The sequence below is a fragment of the Lontra canadensis genome, unplaced genomic scaffold, assembly GCF_010015895.1.
Source record: "Lontra canadensis isolate GAN:19392208 unplaced genomic scaffold, GSC_riverotter_1.0 scaffold26, whole genome shotgun sequence".
NCBI lineage: Eukaryota > Metazoa > Chordata > Mammalia > Carnivora > Mustelidae > Lontra > Lontra canadensis.
Genome location: NW_022631020.1, coordinates 4,287,280 through 4,307,572, shown reverse-complemented (window position 1 = coordinate 4,307,572; position 20,293 = coordinate 4,287,280). Strand labels below are relative to the sequence as shown.

Below are 20,293 nucleotides of genomic sequence, written 5' to 3'. Positions count from 1 at the left end.
TTTTCGAAAATAAAACAAATAGAACAAAAAGGAAAAAAAAAAAGAAAAGAAAATTGTGTCCCTTCAGGTGAATGGTGCCCTGCAGGGACATCACTTTGTGGGCAGAGAATTCCAGCTGGATCTCAGCCCAACTCCCTCCCTCCATGGGTGACTTTGTGCACTGCACCAAAAAAAGCCCAGATGAACATGGCAGCCCTCCAAAAGGATGCATAGGTCCCTAAAAGCTGGAAAATATCTCCAAGACAAAGCCAAGATTGACCTGGGTCTTTAAGGATACTTGGGACTTGAATTTGAAAGTGCATTGCAGGCAAGGAAAGCCTGTGGGACAGGTAATTATAAGCTGTGTACAGGCTTCAGATTCTGCAGGGCAAGATGGGCCCCTTGGAGGGATGGTTGCAGCATAAGAAAGTAGAGACGGGATGGAAATGGCTCTGATTGCCGAGCTATAAAATGTAAACTGTCATTTGTCATTAATCAGGCGGTACGGTGCACCGTTTGGACACGTGGGCTCTAAAACTAGACCTGTTGGGCTCAGATCGTGGTTTTGCCATCCATTAACTCCACGACTTTGCACTGTTACCCATCCTCTCTCAGCCTCAGTGTTCTCTTTTGCAAAATGAATATACAAGAGCACATAGCTCTTGGATTCACTAAGGGGCTGAATTCTAAAATACACGTGAAGTGCTTATCACAGTGCCTGAGGGTACGTACTCAGGAGACATCAGCTACTATCACCAAGTTTTCCGACAGAAGAGTCATATGATGAAAGCCATAGCTCGTGAAGAGTCGTCAGATTATGGGTGCAGGATGCATTGGAAAGGAAGAGGCAGGCCCCGAAGTCGGTGTGAGGCCGCTGTGCCCTCTGCACTCCTGGAGAGCCACAGGAAATGAGATAGAAGCAGCAGGTGCAGGGACTTCTTGGAGAAGGAGAGAAGGAGGGCTGTGACTGGGCGGGTCATTAGCATGAGGAGTCAGAGGGGGCTCTAGGCACTTTCCCACCATCTCTAGTCTCCACTGGTATAAACACACACAGGCAGATTGGGCAGTTGGCTTCTTAGGACTGACAGTTCTAAAATTTTAGTACAAGTTAAAAGAATATGAATCTAAATTTGCCAGTCATAAGAATTAAAGATTCATTAGATTTTATCCTTCTGTTTTGCCCAATATCGAATATTGTTACATGCGGTGATAAAACAAAAACCCTAATGGGCACCTCAGACTTTCCAGGGCTCACTGGCTACACCTCGAATTGCCAAAGGTGGTTTTTTATATCCAGAAGTCTCTTCTGATTAAAGTCAGAGGTAAGGCCTCCTCAGCTGAGGGAGAGCATCCTCGTACAAGAGAATTCTCTAAGATCATGGTAATTTACAAGTTCAATTCTCAGCACAATTAACCAGAGAGCAGAGGAAGCTAGTGATCCCTTGACTCCAGTATCTACCATTTGGGCTAGAGGAGGAAAGTAGTTAATTTTAAGAAACAATTTCTCTAAGTCCCCATTTGAACATTCATTCGTAGGCAAGCCTCCCTACAAATTCAGGATCATTTTAGGAAGCACCCTGAAACCATCTTTTTAGCCACAGCTCCCTCTGAGAAAAGTTATTCCTTGTTTTCATTTTTGGTCTTTCTTTGCAGGAATCGAGCTCCATTGTGTGTCCACTGTCCTGGCCCTCCGTCAGAGACAGCACAGCACAGTCTGGTACTGGGCCCCTCCTACCTCATGCTAATCTGTTTTCTTCCTGTCGGCCTCGCAGATACTTGCCTGAGATCATGAACGATGGGCTGACCAACCAGATTAACAACCCTGAGGTTGACGTGGACATCACACGGCCCGACACGTTCATCAGGCAGCAGATCATGGCTCTACGTGTGATGACCAACAAACTAAAGAACGCGTACAATGGCAATGACGTCAACTTCCAGGACACAAGTAAGGAAGTCTTTACGGGTACCAGTAACCTCCACAGTGAGAAATAGGTTGTCAATGATACCCCACTTTTTCTTAAAGAGCAGTGTGCACCTTTAATCTTGTGTCCTGCTTCCCCGGTCTGCAGAGCTGTTAATAGTCTTTGGACAGAGAGCTCTGACCAACAAAGCTTAGGATTCTACTAAAATCATAACTGGTCTTAAGGAATAGTTTCACTGGATTACATTTGGCACTCCCCAGCTAACTTTGGGTCTCCTCTGCCAGGTGATCTATTCATGGTCAAGCCACGAAGCAATGTTCTCATCTTCTCCTTCGCCCATCATCATTTATATCTCTGCCCCAAACTCTTGTCCTCTCCCCCAACCATGAAAAGAAGAATGTTCTAAAGCTTCCTCAGACAAGGCAGGGCAGGACTCTTGGTTTTATCACTTACTGACTGGGGTCCTAAGCAAATTATTTGAGTCTTAGATTTCTCTTCCATAGAATGAGAAGCATTCTAGCCTGTGAGGCCGGGTCTTCAGGAAGTTCATTTGGGGCCATCTGTGAAGGACCCAAGATAAAATCTCATGTGTTCTGGATTCAACTGCATGAGCTCTCCCTCTATCTAGTCCCTCACATGCATGAGCCATGGACATTCGTATTGGATATATTGACAGAAATAATGAAATGCCAGTGCAGTAGGACCCATGACTAGTTTTTTAGCCCTCACAAAATATCAGAAGTGATTGGAAAGACTATTAAGTGAGTGTTAAATGAAATTTGGGGGTTGTGTAAATGGTTTTAGGATGCATAACTATACAAATTGGGGAGACTTTGCTTTATGGCTTTGGGATTTTTTTTTTTTTTAAGATATGTATCCCTACACAGAGTTCTTGGGAAAAGATTTCTTGAACATAAGTTGTGCAGTCACCAGCGAGTCTGTAATTTGGTCACTGAAGCAAAAGATGATGCTTGTGTGCTTGAATTAATGAGATAGAAAGAAACAAGTTCCAGATGGAAGACATTAAGTCATCCAAGTCTTAGCCATCAGCCTACCGAGTTGTCCCCTGCAGAAAATTTTTAGTGCTTCATTCCATTTTAAATAACTCAAAAATTAATTTTCTAAATGCAGGATAATTGCCAACCCCGTAGACTTTATTGCTGTCACATTTCTCCTATTATTTCTCCTCTTCACGAAACCTCGTCTTCCCTCTTCAGAAGAGAACCTTCCACGAGGGCCTTTGCTGCTTCTCCCCTGCTCACTCCTTAGTTTTGCTCTTCTGAGAGCAGCATCGTCCTCTCTGTCTCATGAAATGCTTTATTATTGGGAGAGTGACTATAGGAATAAATAATTCAAGATAATGTAAGAATTAGTTGAGGTTGGCCTTGGTTCTCTCTTCTCTCTGACCTAAAGAGGTTATATACATGTCAGTCTGCAAAGCTTAGGGAATGTCCTTAAGGAGAGATCGTGCTCCACTTCCCCCAACAAGAAAATAAAAATTAACAACACTTAAGAGCCTCACTTAGCTCTAACCCAAGCCCCATATTTGGTCCCCTATTTTAGGACAGTGTCTATCCTATAAACCATTATCACATCTCACAGCCATCATCACCCTTCCTGCTTTTGGCATTTTAAAAAATCACCCCTGAAACTCCAGCCTTTCTGACTCCTTTTCAGAAAGAGACAGGGCCATTATTTTCCTCAGCTGGAATCTCCTGTCATTATTTGCTTACCACAGTTTTAATATTCTAAATCACTTTAATAATATCTTTGTAAAGGTTATATTACTTCTTGTTCATAATACCAGTGTTAAGAACAATTCCCTCAGCAGTTCTGGAATCTCTGAATTTAATTAATGGGCATTTTCCTCCTTGTAAAGGCCACTAACGATAAATCCGAGAAAATGTTAAGAACCTGCTATAGTGTATTCAAGTGATCTTACCTGATATTTAGATGTCCTGTTTAAAAAAAGAAGAAGAAGAAGAAGAAGAAGAAGAAGAAGAAGAAGAAGAAGAAGCAGAAGAATTGTGCCGAGCTATGCCTTGCTTATTCAGGGGGACGGTAGAGGAGACCCTGCATTACTTTGGCCTTACTTATGTGACATCTAGCACCCAAGATGGCGCCAGTATTCGGGGAGGCACGCAACAAGCCCATCCTTGTTTCAGGCCAACAGTGAGGAATTTAGGTCTATTGAATGAATCTTTGAGCAAGTGGAGGAAATAGTAAATTATCATTACCAGGTTTATAGCTTCCTCATTCCTCCCAGGCACATTATTTCCGTTATAACTCCTAACCACCCTATGAAACATATAGGAACACTCTCATTTTTACAGCTGAGGAAGCAGAGCCATTGTTCACCTAAAGAAACCAGCTTGCCCTCGTTCACTTAAAGAAAAAAACAGCAGGTTAAAATCTAGGTCCACTTTGTTGTAGGAACCATATTTTTTCCCCCATCAGGCATCATGGCAAGCAGTGGGTTTGGTGCCCTCACGCATTTCACCAGAATGGCTTCCTACATACTCTTCCTGTAAATGCTATTGTCTGCATCTGTTGAGATAAGGAAACGGACAGGAGTCGAGGAAACTTCCCAAAGCACATTTAATTATTCAGCAAGTAACTTTCGTGCACCTGCTGCATGCCAGGGACCGCTAAAGGCAATGGGGATACAGAAGTGAACGGTATACACCACACAAAGTCTCTACCCTCCACAAGCGTCCACTCTCACAGGGGACAAAGAAAAACAAGCAAGTTAATACAACAATTGCAAAGGGTGATAAGTCCTTTCACACAGCTAGAAATTGATGGAGACCAAACTGGGACCCAGGTCTGAGACACAGGGTTTGTGAAACAGGAAGGAACCAAGCAGTAAGAGGTGGGACTAGAGCAAGCTCAGAAGTTTTCAAGCAGGAATGGCAAACCTTTTCTGTCAAAAGCCAGATATGCAATAGGTTCAGCTTTGAATGCAGAATGAGACAATGCAGAAGCGGGGGGCGGGGGTGGCCGTGTCCAGTATGATGTCTCCCATGGACGCTGATGTGTCAATTTCGCACACACTCTACTCATACTTCACAAAATACAATTTCTCGTTCGATTTTTTTTTTAGCACTTGAAAATGTAAAAACTATTCTTGGGTTATGGCCCCAGCAAATACAACCAGCTGGCCACAGTCGCCAACCCCGGGGGTCAGAGGGAGAAGTCGGTGGAGACAGAGTTCATCCTCACTCTTAGAGGAGAACAAAGGTGGAATCAAGGAGCCACAAAGTCATAATAATATGTGCTTTTCACAACTACACACTCCTGTGGCTCAAACTCCCTACTTAGCCGTGTTCTTTGCTTTAAACCTCATTTCAAAATCCTTGAGCAAAGCATGCTATCTGCTGATGACAATGGCCCCAGGGTACCAAAAGAGCAATGGACGGAGTATCTTAAAGGAACTTAAACATCAGCCAGAATAAATACCTCTCGAATGCCAACATGGTAGAGATGGATCCTCATCGGGTCCAGGATGCATAGCCCTGTGTCTCAGATATTTATTCTGGTCAGCTCTGCCCGCCCATCACAAACCTGCCCGCTGACATCAGACCCACTGGGGTGAGGGTCGGGAGGGCGGTGGGATGTCCCCTTCCACCGCCAGACCCAAATCTGGTGGGCGCCCCCACTCCATCCTAGTCCTGGTCTAACTCTCTTTCTCGATGCACCCCCACCAGGCGATGAATCCAGCGGCTCAGGCAGCGGCAGTGGGTGCATGGATGACGTATGTCCCACGGAGTTTGAGTTCGTCACGACAGAGGCCCCTGCGGTGGACCCCGACCGGAGAGAGGTGGACTCTTCGGCAGCCCAGCTCGGCCCATCCCTGCTCTCAGGATCTCTGGTCTGCATCGTCCTGGCACTGCAGAGACTGTGCAGATAATCCTGGGTTTTTGGTCAGAAGAAACTGCATTTTAGCTATCCGAATGGCCAACTCACTTCTTTTCTTACACTCTCGGACAATGGACCATGCCACAAAAACTTAATGTTTTCTATGAGAAGAGACAGGACTGCACTCTGCCTCCCTTTCTGTTTGCCCAAAGAGTACTGGGTGCCAGACTGAACTGCTTCCTCTTTCCTTCCGCTCTCTGTGGGGACCTTGTTTATTCTAGAGAATTCTTACTCAAATCTTTCGTACCAGGAGATTTTCTTACCTTCATTTGCTTTTATGCTGCAGAAGTAAGTAAAGGAATCTCATGTTGTGAGTTTTTTTTTTTTCTTTTTCCCGTTTAAAAGAAAAGAAAAAGGCGGGAAGAAAATAATTTTCCTTGTAAATCAGGCCAAACCCCCCAAGACAACCGCATTTTCAACAAAGGAGCCAACAAGAGAGAAAAACAAAAGAGCTTTAACACTGTTAAGTTCAGCATCACCCGCCGACGCCCAGTGTAAGATTTTCTGTGATAAATCGGGTTTACGAAATGCTTTGAGGGAGAAAGTTTGAGATTTATTTTTGTTTGTTTAATGTGGTGAAAATACAGTGTTGTCTTGGAGGTACCATCTTGAACTCTAGCCACACAATACCAAACTGATTCGTGGGTACCGATACTAAAATTAGAACTCCATCGTTAATAGGGGAGTAAAATTGCCACAACCCAGCACCTCTCTCTCACCTTGGCCAATGTCAATTACAATGATGGCACCATTTTCCTTAATTCTCTTAGTGTCTGTCCCCTGTATCCAATTGGCACAGATTTTTCTTTTCATCTCCAGGGACTAGTGGATATTTCCATCCATTCATCTTCCTTAAGGATCTGAATTGGAAATAATCTTCAGTGATACAATGGCTTTGCTTTAGCCACAGGTTGGACATTGATTTGACGTTTCTGCCCCTGTGCTCATTACTGTCTCAGAATAAGAGCTCTTTTGATGAACTTATAAGCAATTAGATCCATAGTGAGTTTTCATATTTAACGGTTTGCTTTGTGTCAGTTGGTTTCTGCATTACAAGGGCATTCTCTTACAAAATAACTCACAACAAAAACTATCAAGACAAAAAAAAAAAATATATATATATATAGTATTGACATGGAGATTTCTTTCACTTTTTTAGTCTTAGTATGATCATCTATTTTTATATCTCTATATATATAAATCACAGATTTTAACTTCTTAATTCCAAGCTCAGGGTTGACACACCTTTGTAACGAAAATGTTTTGTCAACCACCTCTTCTTGTTTTGTGCTGCTCAGAGAAGGGATTCCTCAACGATCTGTGAGCACCAAGAATCAAGAAAGAGAACTTTTTATGTATCTAACTGTCCGTTTCTTAAAAGTTTGCCAGGGCACACCCTTTTTTGCATGAGCGTGCTTTGTCCTGGGTGCTCCGGATGGTACCAGGCTCGCGGGGGCAGCCATGGGCATGCAGGACTGTCCTGGTAATGGAAACCATAGAATGTGGTGTACGTGCAAAACTGTTGCTTCCACGGACACCTTCAGCCTAGGATTCCCGCTTGGCACTTGGACATGGGACCTAACTCAAGAGGCAACTTTAGAGCCACAAGCCTAACTGACCCTCCAAGTGTACCAAAGCCAGGCCCTATGCTCCCCGTGGTAGAGAGAAGCAAAATAAACCAAACTGGGGCTTTATTCACACAGTTGGCTCTCCATGTGTTTCTTGGTTTTGATGATGATCTGGGGTTGAGAAAAGTAATGTTTCGAGACACCACCATATGCCAGTCACATTTTATTTAACCCATTGGCAGAAATGGCATGTAAATGGTATTTTTTTTCGATCTTCACTCTCATCAAAATTATAATTAGTTATTGATTTAGTCGTCACATTTAAGTAGAACACATGTGTCACAATAGTATTAAGTACATTTGAGCACTTTTGCAAAACTTCAAAGTATTCAGAAGCATCTATGGCTATTTGATGCCTAAAGAAATATAAGAAGTAGGATTCTGAGAGACTTTGTGGCATCTTTTCATTTAAATCTTCATGAAATTAACACCTAATCTGATTCAGCATTACATACTTCTAGAAAACCATCCATTTCACTGCCAGACTTCAGCTTCCTATCACCAATCATTCAGAAAAGATCTCTATGGAGGACCAATCATTTACGTTGCCCATTTCATTGTTCAGAGATCAGTATTGTCTTTTCTCCAATAATTAAGGTGCAATACAAATTAAATCAATCTTGATTTTCCGGAATATTTGAGTAATAACTTATTTTTATGGCTTTAAACTCCAAGTCTTTCCTTTTTTCAATAGTTCTGCATTGTCTTCTGTGAAATCAATCAGAATGCCTTGTTTCCTCTCTGCTCTCACCCCCAAAAGGCTTTGTGCAAGTGTATAAATACACATCATATTAATGAATGTGAACCCATGCTCCATATACACTAAACACACAGATAACATATACACGCCTGCTTCATTTGTCTCAACACCTTCATGATCGATATTACTCCTATTGGTGAGATACAGTGATCTGTACGAGCCAGGCAGAGAGCTGAAATGACTCTCAGTTAATGATGCCACAATATTCGTCCCCTGCATGGATGTGGTCAAAATATTATTCAAATTGCACTTCCTAATTTTTATCATCATCCGACTATGTTGTATGGTTTTCAGACCAATGTAACGTGAGACTTGTTTTCTGTCCTAAAGGATTGAGTCTAATCTAGTTAATCTAGTTATCCCATTTTGGTAAGTATTCCAACATTCCTCCTCTCCCCCACCCCCTGCCACGTTAATTTCTCTCGTCTCAACATAGCGATTGGGGATGGAACGATGCTCCGTTATGTCTCCCAATCTGCCCTCATTTACTTTGATGTTCCCTAAATTCTCTAATCACATCACAACCTCTGTTAGGAGTAGGGAGGAATGGGCTCACTGAAATCAGACACTAGAAATTGTTGGGTGACGCTCATGACCGCAAACACTTAGCTTTATTGAAGTGCCTCTCTTTACATGTTCTTTAGTTATAATATGTATTTTTCTAACAGAAATACACGTCTGTAACTGGTGTATATTATACTTTGTATATGTTACAGCAAAAGCTAAACAGAGGCTAAAGTCTTTAGCAGAGAAGAATGAGTTGCAAATTCATGAGTTAGAGCTCTGCTTATGGTTCTGTCTCAAAGGGTAGCCATGACAGACTTCTGTCACCTTAATGACGGTCGAGGGGGTACTGTGACGACCACCATCATAGAACAACGTTAGCTCTAGCAATCAGACTCTCTTACGGTGATTGATCCAGAGAAGTAACTGGTATTATCTGCTTTCATTGTAAGGGATAAGAAATACAACTTTGTCTACACTGAAAAACACTATTAAGTAGTAATTGTAAAAGTAACATTCTATAAATCAAATGCATTGAAAATATTATTGGACACAGAACCCTGATATTTAATTTATATTCCCTGCTGCAGACATTAGCCTACTTTAATGCTTTAGCCATTACATACATGTTTTGGCTACACACTGAACACCAACTAAGGTCCCCAAGGAGGAATAGAAACTTAGCAAATTCCTGAGTTGTGATTCTTTTATTGCTTCTCTTTGCAAGGCTAATTATCAGGTGGTTTGATTAAAGGTGGAAGTATTAGCAAATGTAAGTTTTGACTTCTCCAAAACTTGCAGAAATACAAACTCATTTTTATTTACTTACAGTCACTAATAGACCTGACTTTTAACTTAAAAGAGGGTGTGGGGGGGGGAGTGGGGGGAACCGTTTAGCTTTGCCAAGAGAAGAGTAAAGGAGACCATGGCTTAAACATTTGCAACGTGTTCTCCTTGGTGGAGACATTAGCCAGTGTTTAGTTTCAGGCCAAGTTATACAAACAGAGTATTGATTTGTATGCATTCTGGAACCTTGCTGCATCACGGTTTGCCATGGTGTGGGATTCAGCCTAGCCTGGGGCAATTTGAACCTCATTCAAAGTTGAATAGTTACTGGAATCTTTGACATTGCCTTGTAATGAGGTACTTCCATGAGAAGACACCTGAAGACAGATAACAGTGAGGTCTCTGTGTGCATATGCGTAATATATATGCAGGAAAAAAATGTGTGCACCAATCAAACCTAAAATTTTATGTGACTGTCAAATAGATATTACTTGGGTTAAGATTTTTCATTTCTGATTTGGATAGAAAATTGCTATTAATCTTGTATTAAAATAGTTTTTAAAAATCTACCAGTGCCCTTTCTGCATTTTCTTAATTATTGTCATAGCCTACATTTCAGAGTTTTTTAATTTCTCTTTGTTTGAGAGCTTTTTAGAAACTGCAATATTAAAAGAAAGAAAAAGAACCATAGATTAAATCAGCACCACTCTCCTAAATATACTTGGCTTTTGAAATCATGAACTTTTAGAACTTTGGAACATTTAAGAGTTTCCCAAATGTGTCTGGAGGATACTCTATCTTTCTCCTTTTGTATTGGTTTCTTCTCGGAGATAAAATTTAGTGGCTTGAGAACTGATGTCAATACTTTAGCAATGAGGTGAGAAAAATAAGATAATATGTGAAAAGGCTAACCATTTCCAAATTCAGCAAATTGCATTGATTTTTTTTTATTTCTGAAAATTTCCATGCTATCAGGAATGCTAAATATTGTATGACATGCTAAAGATTCATTTAACAGATATTTATTAAACTCCTATTCTGTGCTTAACCTGCTCAAGGTGCTGATCACTGGTTATCAAAACCACCAGTTGGAAATGATTCATTCTCTACAACAATTAACCATGGTTACTACAAATACATCACTTATTTCAAGAATGCTCTTTTAAATAAAGGAAACCGTATAAATAAATTTATCAAGACTTACAATCTTTAACCATAAGCATAACCATAAGCAATATTTTAATTTAGTTCACATTATAACTATTTTGGTTTCTAATGGAAAAAGTGATTTCTACAAAAGAATTAAGAAACTTTAGAATAATTCCATATAAAACCAGAATATAACAAATTTTATTTGGAATTCGACTGAACCCAATTTCACGGAAAGGAAAAACATCGAAATGGTCTTGGGGAAAAAAAATAATAATAATAAAACCACCACTGAGATTTTTATCAGGTAACAACAATATTTAATTTGCTCTTTCAATAAATGGACTGAGGTATAGTCAAAATACACTCACAAATATGAAAGATGGCATTAATTTTTGTAAAATACCCATTTGTTAAGTAGAGACAATTAGACATGGATTATTGTTTCTGGCTCGAGAGCTAGAAAGATGCACCCACAAGTTTGTCCATTCAAGCAGACGTTCACAATTCATTTAGTGTGGATGCCTTTCCATTCCATGACATATTTATTTGTTTACATAAACATGTGACCAAACATATTTTGTTGGCTCATAAATGGGCCGCACAGCGAAGCCAGGAGGAATTAGATGCCTGCCTTCATAGCTCGATTCAGGAGTTCATTCTCTTGTTTACCTCGAAACGTAAAGTAGAGCAAGAAAATAGAAATTTTACCCTGTGAGGGCTCATGTTCGGAGAGAAGCAGAAAGACGAACAAACCAATTCAAGGCAAGCGTCCGAGTGTTTACCCTAGACAAAGCCATCTGCTCTTCAGCGGCAAAGAGCGTCTGTGGATTTAAAAAAAAGGGAAAATTGACTTAGGCAATAATAGTCATCCATTCTTTCAAAAGATGTGTAATGAGCAATAATTCTGGGTGTCAAAACAAGACACCAAGATTTCTGCCCTCAGACAACTTACATCCTGGTAGGGGAGAGACAGACAACACACAAGTAAATAATAAACAAGATGACATCAGAAAGGAGCGGTGCCATGAGGGAACTAATACAGGAAATGGGATAGGGACTAAGGGGAGAGTCTGCAGGAGAGGATCTCCAGGGGGTACTGGAGCTGTGAGCTCATGACAGGACGGAGACAGCCATGTGCAGACCTGAGTGCAGAGAGTTCCAGGCAGAGAACAAGCAAACATTCTGTGCGGGAATGGTTTTGGGGGTTTTGTATGTGGCTGTGGACTAATAAGTGAGCTGTCGGTGGTGGGAGAAGCTGTCGGTGGTGGGAGAAGCTGTCGGTGGTGGGAGAAGCTGAATGGCAGCCATAAGTCATGATCCTTTACCACCTGGTAAAGCCAGAGCCCTAAAAGGCTTCATCCCTAAAGCAGCAGCCCTGTGGGTGGCACTTGGGAATATTTTAAGGCACCTTTTATCTAGGAACTAGGCTAAGATCTTTATCTTCTTGATCTTTATAGGATTTCTATGATGTAGGAATAATAATGCCCACTTTATACTGAATAAAATGTATCTCAGTGAGCTTGATTAACTTGCCTAGTCACCTAGGTGAGGCCAAAAGAAACGAGATCTGTAATAACTAGGCAGAAAAGTGGCAGTATGTAAGGATAATTTGGGTGTTTTATTATAAGTACAAGAAAATTATCCAAGGGTGTTCTGAGACTTGGCAACAAGCGTGGGAAAAGGAATCCATTTATGTATACTTGCACTGAGGTTATATATTAAAAGTTTATTCTGAGATGAAGCGCCATTTGGTGACATTCAGTTTTGTTTTGTTTTGTTTTTTTCTAAATTAAAATCCAAAGTAAATAAATTAGTGATTCCAGGTTCCTGCATAGTTTTGAACTTAAGGCCAGTGTGAACCAAAGTTCGGTGCCTAAGGAGGAACATAGGTAGCAAATCTGCTTTCCCTTTGTTTGTCGATTTGGCTTACGCATCATCTTCCCAGAAAGCAAGTCCTCCACATCCAATTCTCAGGGGTTCCTCCCATACATTAGCCTTCTCTATCACTTATTTATCTGTTCAGGTGGTCAAATAGACCTTAAACATAAACCAAAACAATCCAGCAAGTAGTCCGTTCAAACAGACCACTAGTTGCGCTGCTTTGTTGACCACACGGACGGCTGCAAGGTCTTGTGAAGTCTATGACATTGAAGATACAACCTAATCAAAGTCCTGGTGATCATGTTCACAGTTAAGACCAAAGCGCAGGGCACCCTTGTGCCTTTCTTCCTCATGGAAGGAGGAAGAAAGGAGGAAGAAAAACTCCTTTTGTTGTTGGATCCCACCTCATGCCACTGCCCCCTTCCCTGAGAGAACTGGGGTTATTGATGACAGATTTTCATCCCTCTTAAAAAGGTACTCTTTAGACATTTCATAAAGCTAGGTGAATGTCAAATCAGAGAAAAGTTTGTCTACAAAACTCTATTTCTCTTTCAAGATATTTACATATCTTTACATAAAGCATTTCACCCCAAAGGGCACTTTTAACTCATTTTCTTTCATAATCTTTTCCATACCTCCATGAAGTAGGCAGGAATTACTACCCTTATTTTACAGATCAGAGAAGCTATTGTGGTCTTCTCAGTATGTCTACTCACCCTTTTCTCTTTTACTTTGTCTCACACCGAATCCACCCAAATCTTAAATGATCTGATGGAAATCATTTGGCCTTTTATCCGCCTCTTGCTAATTTACACAACCAGCCCAGTAGCTCAGCCACAGGAACCCACGTCTGGTAGGATGATACCCTAACAGTCTTCCAATTCATCTCTTATCCTGAATCACAAATTGTAAATTAGCACAGACTGAGTTCCTGCACGTGAAAAATTAGATGTCCCCAAATTATATTAAGCCAAAGAAATGTCACCGGAATGGCTTTATTAAAAGCTTGTTAGTGACATGGTACTGATTTTATTGCTTTTTATTTGAACCATTTCTTGTGAATGAGCACGTTAAGGCAAATTTTCTATGCCAAAGATAAGCCCAGGTTCTATGCATTTATTTGTTTTTGAGCTTAAGGATATCTCTTTTCTTTTTTAATGTAAAAGAGAAAATTTTATATTGAATATTATGTCCATAGACAGAGAGCATGAGCCATGAGGAAAGTGCAAGCAAAATGATTTCTCTAGAAAAGAAGTAAAAAAGACTTTCTTTCATTTAAAATTTCTTCCTTTGAAGCAATCCTATATTTCACCTCCTTGTACCTCATGAGCAGGGAGGCCAATATACCTTGAACGGAGGAGGTAAAATGAAGAAAGAGAAAAGAATAGAAATCCACTGCCATTTAAAATACATGATGCTCCCTACATTTATCTGACCATTCCTGAGCCTTCACTGTATGTGTCCTTAAAAAAAAAAAAAATTCCAGAGAAAGTCCAACAATCTATGAAAACATGCTCAACATCATTAATCAACAGGGAAATGAAAATCAAAACCACAATGAGCTACTACCTCATACCCAGTAGGATGGCCACTCTCCAAAAAAATAAAAAAATAAAAATGGACGATAACAACATTGGTGAGGATGCAGGAAGTTGGAACCCTTGTGCACTGTTGGTGGTAATGGAAAATGGTAGACCCACCATGGAAAACACTATGGAAGAAGAGTGTGATTTTTTCCTTAAAATATCTAAACATAGAATTAACGTATTACTCAGCAATACCAACCAGAATTGAGAGCAGGATCTTGAAGAGATATTAACATTCCCATGTTCACTGCAGCATTATTCACAATAACCAAGAGGTAGATGACAACTAGGTATCCCTCAATGGATGAATGAATAATTTAAAAAACTGAATGGGAAGAAATCAGAGAAGGGGACAAACATGAGAGACTCCTGACTCTGGGAAACAAATTGAGGGCTGTGGAGGTGGTTGGGGGGATGGAGTAACAGGGTGATGGGCATTACGGAGGGCACATGATGTGATGAGCACTGGGTGTTATACACAACTGATGAATCATTGAACACTACATCTGAAACAATATGTTGGCTAACTGAATTTAAATTAAAAAGAAAGAAAGAAAGAGAAGGAAGTCCTGTCATATGCTACAACACAGATGAATCTTGAAGACATTATGCCAAGTGAAATGGGTCAGTCACAAAAAGATGAAAAAGTAGCATGTTCTACTTTTATGGGGCATTTAACTCTGTCAGGCTCTTAGAAACAGGAAATAGAATGCTGGTTGCCAGGGGCTGGAGGAAGGGCAAAGGAGAGTGTTGCTCAACGAACATAGAGTTTGAGTTTTGCAAACGTTCTAAAGTTCTGTTAAGCAACAGTGCACATGGAGTTACCACTACTGTACTGTACACTTAAAAATTATTAAGATGGTAAACTTTATGCTATGTATTTTTTTACCATAATAAAGATAAATAAGTAAATAAACCAGAATACTTACACCCTGTTCCCAAGAAGTGCAGGGTCTCGTATAAAGGGGGGAATACCAAACAAATTCATAGCGGCTGACTGTAAAATCACTATAACGAGCGTGGTGATAAGGGCTCCCAGTGAGCACCGTGGGAGTGAAGAGACAGGCAAAGGGGTGCTGTGGAAAGAGAACTGGTTAACAAAAGATAAAAGAAATGGGGGAAAAGAAAAAGAAATCACAGAGGAACTATGGTACGTTGAATGAATAAATATGAATACATACTCTTCTCCCCTCACGAGGTATAAATAAGAAGTCTGTATGTCCCAAATTGTCTGACACAGTCCAGTTATACCCGCTGTCTCAATACAACAATTAACAGTACCCCTTTCATTCTCCAGAGATTTCCTGGTTTGAATGATAAATTATACGGTTGCTCCACTTCTGAATAATGGCTATCCACAAGATCAATGTACACATAAACGTGTATGACACCTTATAATTTTTCAAAATACCCACCCCGCTGAGGAAGTACTGGGTGAGGTTATGCACAACTAAACTTCTGACTTAAATCCACTCTGCCTACTTGTATCGAAAAACATCTGGAATCAGAATTGAAACTCCGAAGACAACTCTGACATTGTCAAGGGCGCTGTATAATCCCAACTTGCAAATGTCCAGCCCTGAATACTAGGCAGCTTTCCTCTCAAAGCGGACCATACTTGGAACAGGTGACTCCTCCTGCCTTTCAGCAATTTTGCTGGCCCAAAAGTTGTATTTTGGTCCCATTGGCTGCTGCAGGAAAGCCATGAGTTGAAGCATGTTTTTCTTCATTTGCCAATCTTAGCAGCTCCGTAACAGCTACAATAATTTTCTTCCATGTTTTTAGTCACAAGCACAATCAAAGTCTTGACGTCTGCTGCTGACTTGGCCATCCAGATCAGCTTTCTCAACCTTCCTTCTGCCCCAGCGTGCAGGATGCATGACAGTCACACCAAGTGGTACCAATAATTTCTTATGCATTAAATGCAACCCCACTGCTCAAATGAACATACCAGAGGGCAAGGAAGCTATCATAGAGCTACTGGGGAGCTCCCTCCAACTTACAGCCATTCATAAATTTTACTCATTCATTTCTTATTTCTAACAAACTCCTTGGAGCAATTTCCAATTGATTCCTACTTCAGATTTATGAAACCATGCACTGTTCTGCTTAACATCTGGATGCCATGTTCCAAAGAGAAAAAAGTGTAACAGAAAGAGTGCCACCATAAACAATGAATCTTGGAACACTGAAAAAATAAAATGATAGATAGGTAGATAGATAGATAGATAAAATAAATAAAGAGTGCCACCTGCTGATACCCAACATATAAAAAGATACCTCTTAGATCGAAGGCCACTGGCAGCAAGGAGCTTACTCTTTAAGTCACTTAGCCCTTCGAAAGGTACCGCAAGCTCTGTTATTGCAGAAGCACTTATTCTTAAAGACATTCTTTAAAGAATGGCTGGGCATAATTGTGTAGATTTGCACTGTCTACAAAAGAGAGATGAAAGTTTCTATTAGAATTAAAAATACTATGCAAAAAAAATATTATACAAGACTTGCAAAATTGGGGCGCCTGGGTGGCTCAGTTGGTTAAGTGACTGCCTTCGGCTCATTGCATGATCCTGGATCCTGGGATCAAGTCCCACATTGGGCTCCCTGCTCAGCAGGGAGTCTGCTTCTCCCTCTGACCCTCAGCCCTCTCGTGCTCGCTCTCTCACTCTCACTCTCTCTCTCTCAAGTAAATAAATAAAATCTTAAAAAAAAAAAAAGACTTGCAAAATCTAGCCAGCCATTTAAATTCAGTTCATATATTTATACTATGACATATATTTGGGAAGACATATAATCGATCAAGACATATCACCCTTCCTCCTAAGAGGAAATAATAGCATGTACTAAAAAATAGTGACAAAAGCAACACCAATAGTAACAATGCCTAGGAACTGTTCTAAGCCTTTCCTATATATTCATTCATTTTATTCTACAAATAAAATATTCTTTAAAAAAGTAGGTACTATTATTGTCCTAATGAAAACAGATGAGGAAACCAAGGCACAGTTTAGCTAAATGACTCCCCAAGATCCCATGTAGCTAGAAATTAGAAGATATTTTTTAAAAATCCTGAAATCATTATTGACAACTGACAAGATATGGAACTGTCCACCAACAGATGAGTGGATAAAGGAGGCATGAACTATTATTCAGCTGGGAGAAAAGAAGAAATCCTGTGATCTGTGATCATGTGGATGGACTTTGAGGGCATTATGCTAAGTGAAGTAAGTCAGACAGAGAAAGACAAGTACGGTACAAGATCACATATGGGTAATCTAAGAAAGTGGAACTGATAGAGAGTAGAATGGTGGTTACCAGGGGCTGGGACTGGGGCAAATGGGAAGGTGGTGGTCAAAGATCTAAGATAATCCAGTTTTAAGATAAATTCTGGGGATGTAATGGAAAGCATGGTGATTACACTTAACACGGTATCCTATATTTGAAAGTGCTAAGAGAGTAGATCTTAAATGTTGTCACCACGAAAGAAGGAATGTGCTAAGATGGAGTTGTAGGCTAAGGCTGTATAAAATGGCCATTGTCTTGCAATATAGAATTGTACCAAATCAACATGTTGTACATCTTAGATCTACACAATGTCGTATGTCAATTATACCTCAATAAAGTCAGGAAAAAAAAACAAACAAAAAAGAAAGGCAAAAAGAAAAAGACTGAAGTTGCCAGAGCTGGAAACTGTGTGGTTCCTTGTAGAGGTACACAGCTTGGAATGAGTGGAGGCCAAGTTCTGCCTGCCGTGCAGGAGCAGAAAGGAAGGAGGAAGGCTACCTTCTGGAAATAATGATCTCGTGGGGGACTCCACTGCCTGCAAAGTATGTGAAAAATCGTCAACAATCATCTCATTTCCATATATGCTTTTACTCTGCCAGGATTTTAAAAATCGTGTTCCCTGCACGTACCCTGGGGTCTGGGGAAAAATGCATACATAGCTCTAGGAGGATATGCTTAAAGCCATATGTACATGCATATAAATATATATGGGTTAGAATAATTGATCATATGGAGATCTGGGTTTTCTCCCCCAATTCCCTATACTCCACAGAAACAAACAAGGCAAAATATTGACTCACGAAGTTCTCATTCAATCTTAAAATCTGGGTGACATCAAGAAAAACCCCAGTGGCTTCACGCTGTTCCTGAGATCATCTAACCTCTTGACTGAATTACAGCTTTATAATCCTACCCTTTTCTATTACCTTATGTACAGCACTCCATTATCTAGAGTGCTGTCAGAAAAAAAAAACAAAAACAAAAACAAAAAACCCTTCCCAGCTGCCATATTACCCTAATCACAATTCTTTTCTTACCTTGCCCACTCTGGGCCATGGGGTGGGGGGGAGGAGAGATCTGATGTTTCAGTGACAACTAGAAGAAGGTGCTGGACATTTCTTCCCTGCTCTTCGTCAGCATGACGGCCCCGTTCACTCTCCACCTCGCCCGAGGCTATATTAACCCAGCGTGGAATATGGCAATTTCCTAAGCCATGGTCATTAAAGTAAATACTGTTTCTCCCCATAAGGCTCCCTTTAGCTGCTGTGTTCCTTGTGCTTGTTTATTTCATGATACCTCACGCCAGATATTTTAGAGACAGTGCTCCAGTGCAAATGGCCAAGCAGCTAGACTGTGAAATGCGGGCGCTCCCATCCATCAGGGGAAGGAGTCCGCCGCGGGGGAGGTTGTGTTTTGTATTTGTTTTACATTCATTATGTGTTTCTTGCTGAGTCTGCCTTTCCCACAAACATTGACAGCTGAGCTAATGACTCTCTATTAACACCAGTTCGAGGGGGCGATGGTGCATCTTCGGAAAGTACTTATAAACACTATTAAAAGATTTGGCTTTACAGTGATGGCAAATCCCGCCAGATGTGCTATTGTGTTGTTAGACAAAGGCAGTCTCGAAAAGGTTTCAAGGTATCGTTTAAAAAGTCATCTTTTATCAGGCTGCCTAGCAAGATGCCCCATTAAGTACTGAGAACCCATAAGAGGTTTGAGTTCTGATAAAGAACGTGTTACCAGATGCAGCAGTAATTACCCTGTCCCCAAACTCAAATTGTATTTACCCTACCTTTTGCCTCCAAAGTTGCCAGTGCGGTACCCAGCTTTTCCACCAGAGCACACCGGGTTGTATTTCCTGCTGGCACGGATATTAATGAGTGGGTGCTTTTATTAACGGTTTAAGACAAGAATATTTCAATCTTGTTGTTACACCTGCTGCCTGATATAGATCATAAAGGACAAGGATAAAATTTAATTTGCAATAACTCTTTGGAGCCAGAGTAATGCTTGCCCAGGAGTTCCTTGTCAGAGCATTGTGGCTTTTCATTAAGTACCCAGCCACTAAATTCTTTTCAACTCTGGCAGAAGCAGCCAGAGAACACTTTGGGAGCTCTATAAAAGGCATTCTCCTAATCTTCAAACCATTGGAAAGACTCTTTAGCATCTGTTAAAATATTTTTCCCTTCTAATCTGCCTGAAACTAATAGGGAGAAAATTCTGAGATGTTTCTTAATTAAGCAATAAGAGATGGTGGAGGGTGGTCTGTGCTGAGTTAATCACAGTTGTAAAGCATGAAAAAAAGGAAAAGAGTTAAGTACCCCTAAATCCTTGGGCATCTCATTTCCCTCTCAATGTGCCTTATTGCTGTTATTAAGAAGTCTTTTTGTGTTTCAGGAGAGGAAGATCCAAATGCGGGAAAGCTCAAGTGTAAGGGGCAGTGAGTCAGGCAGAAAAAAACAGCAAAATCCCCTGCTTTGGCCCCAGGCTGGGGGGTTGGGGGCCCAGGGGGCAGTGAGGTGCTTCACTTTGCTATTTTAGCCCCCTGGCTACTGGGAGTGGTCTGTAGGACTGCCTCCTGGCCAGGAAGGAAATACTACCTGGAGAACTGCGGGGTGTCAGGCACCAGGGAAGTCCCCAGCTTCACTAAGGGGCCGGAGCCAACTTCACCTGACCCCATTCTTTGCGGGATTCCAAGGTCGTAGTCATCAACACACAGCTGGTGAAACAGACCGTGTGAGAGCCTAGATCTCCCTCCCCAAAACCAGTGTGCAAACTTCTCTTTAAAATCCCTGAAAAGGTGAGAACCTAAACCTTTAAACCTACCTCCTAGTCCCTAAGATTCCGAATCCCCACAAACTCCTTTCCCGGCAAATCCAGAGCTTACCC

General features: G+C 40.9%; 1 protein-coding gene across 3 annotated transcripts in view; it reads left to right on the top strand.

Annotated features, from left to right (window-relative positions):
- Nucleotides 1–10,069, top strand: part of GPC6 (glypican 6) — a 1,087,460-nt gene extending 1,077,391 nt beyond the window's left edge. For 2 of the 3 annotated variants that reach the window (XM_032864158.1, XM_032864157.1), the window contains 2 exons: nt 1,752–1,927; nt 5,612–10,069. In XM_032864158.1, the coding sequence (XP_032720049.1) occupies nt 1,752–1,927; nt 5,612–5,814 (379 nt within the window). In that variant the 3' untranslated portion in view covers nt 5,815–10,069. Of the gene's footprint in view, nt 1–1,751; nt 1,928–2,407; nt 2,535–5,611 lie in introns of those variants that run through there. The other variant, XM_032864159.1, reaches the window with a different exon arrangement.
- Nucleotides 10,070–20,293: the final 10,224 nt, after the last annotated feature.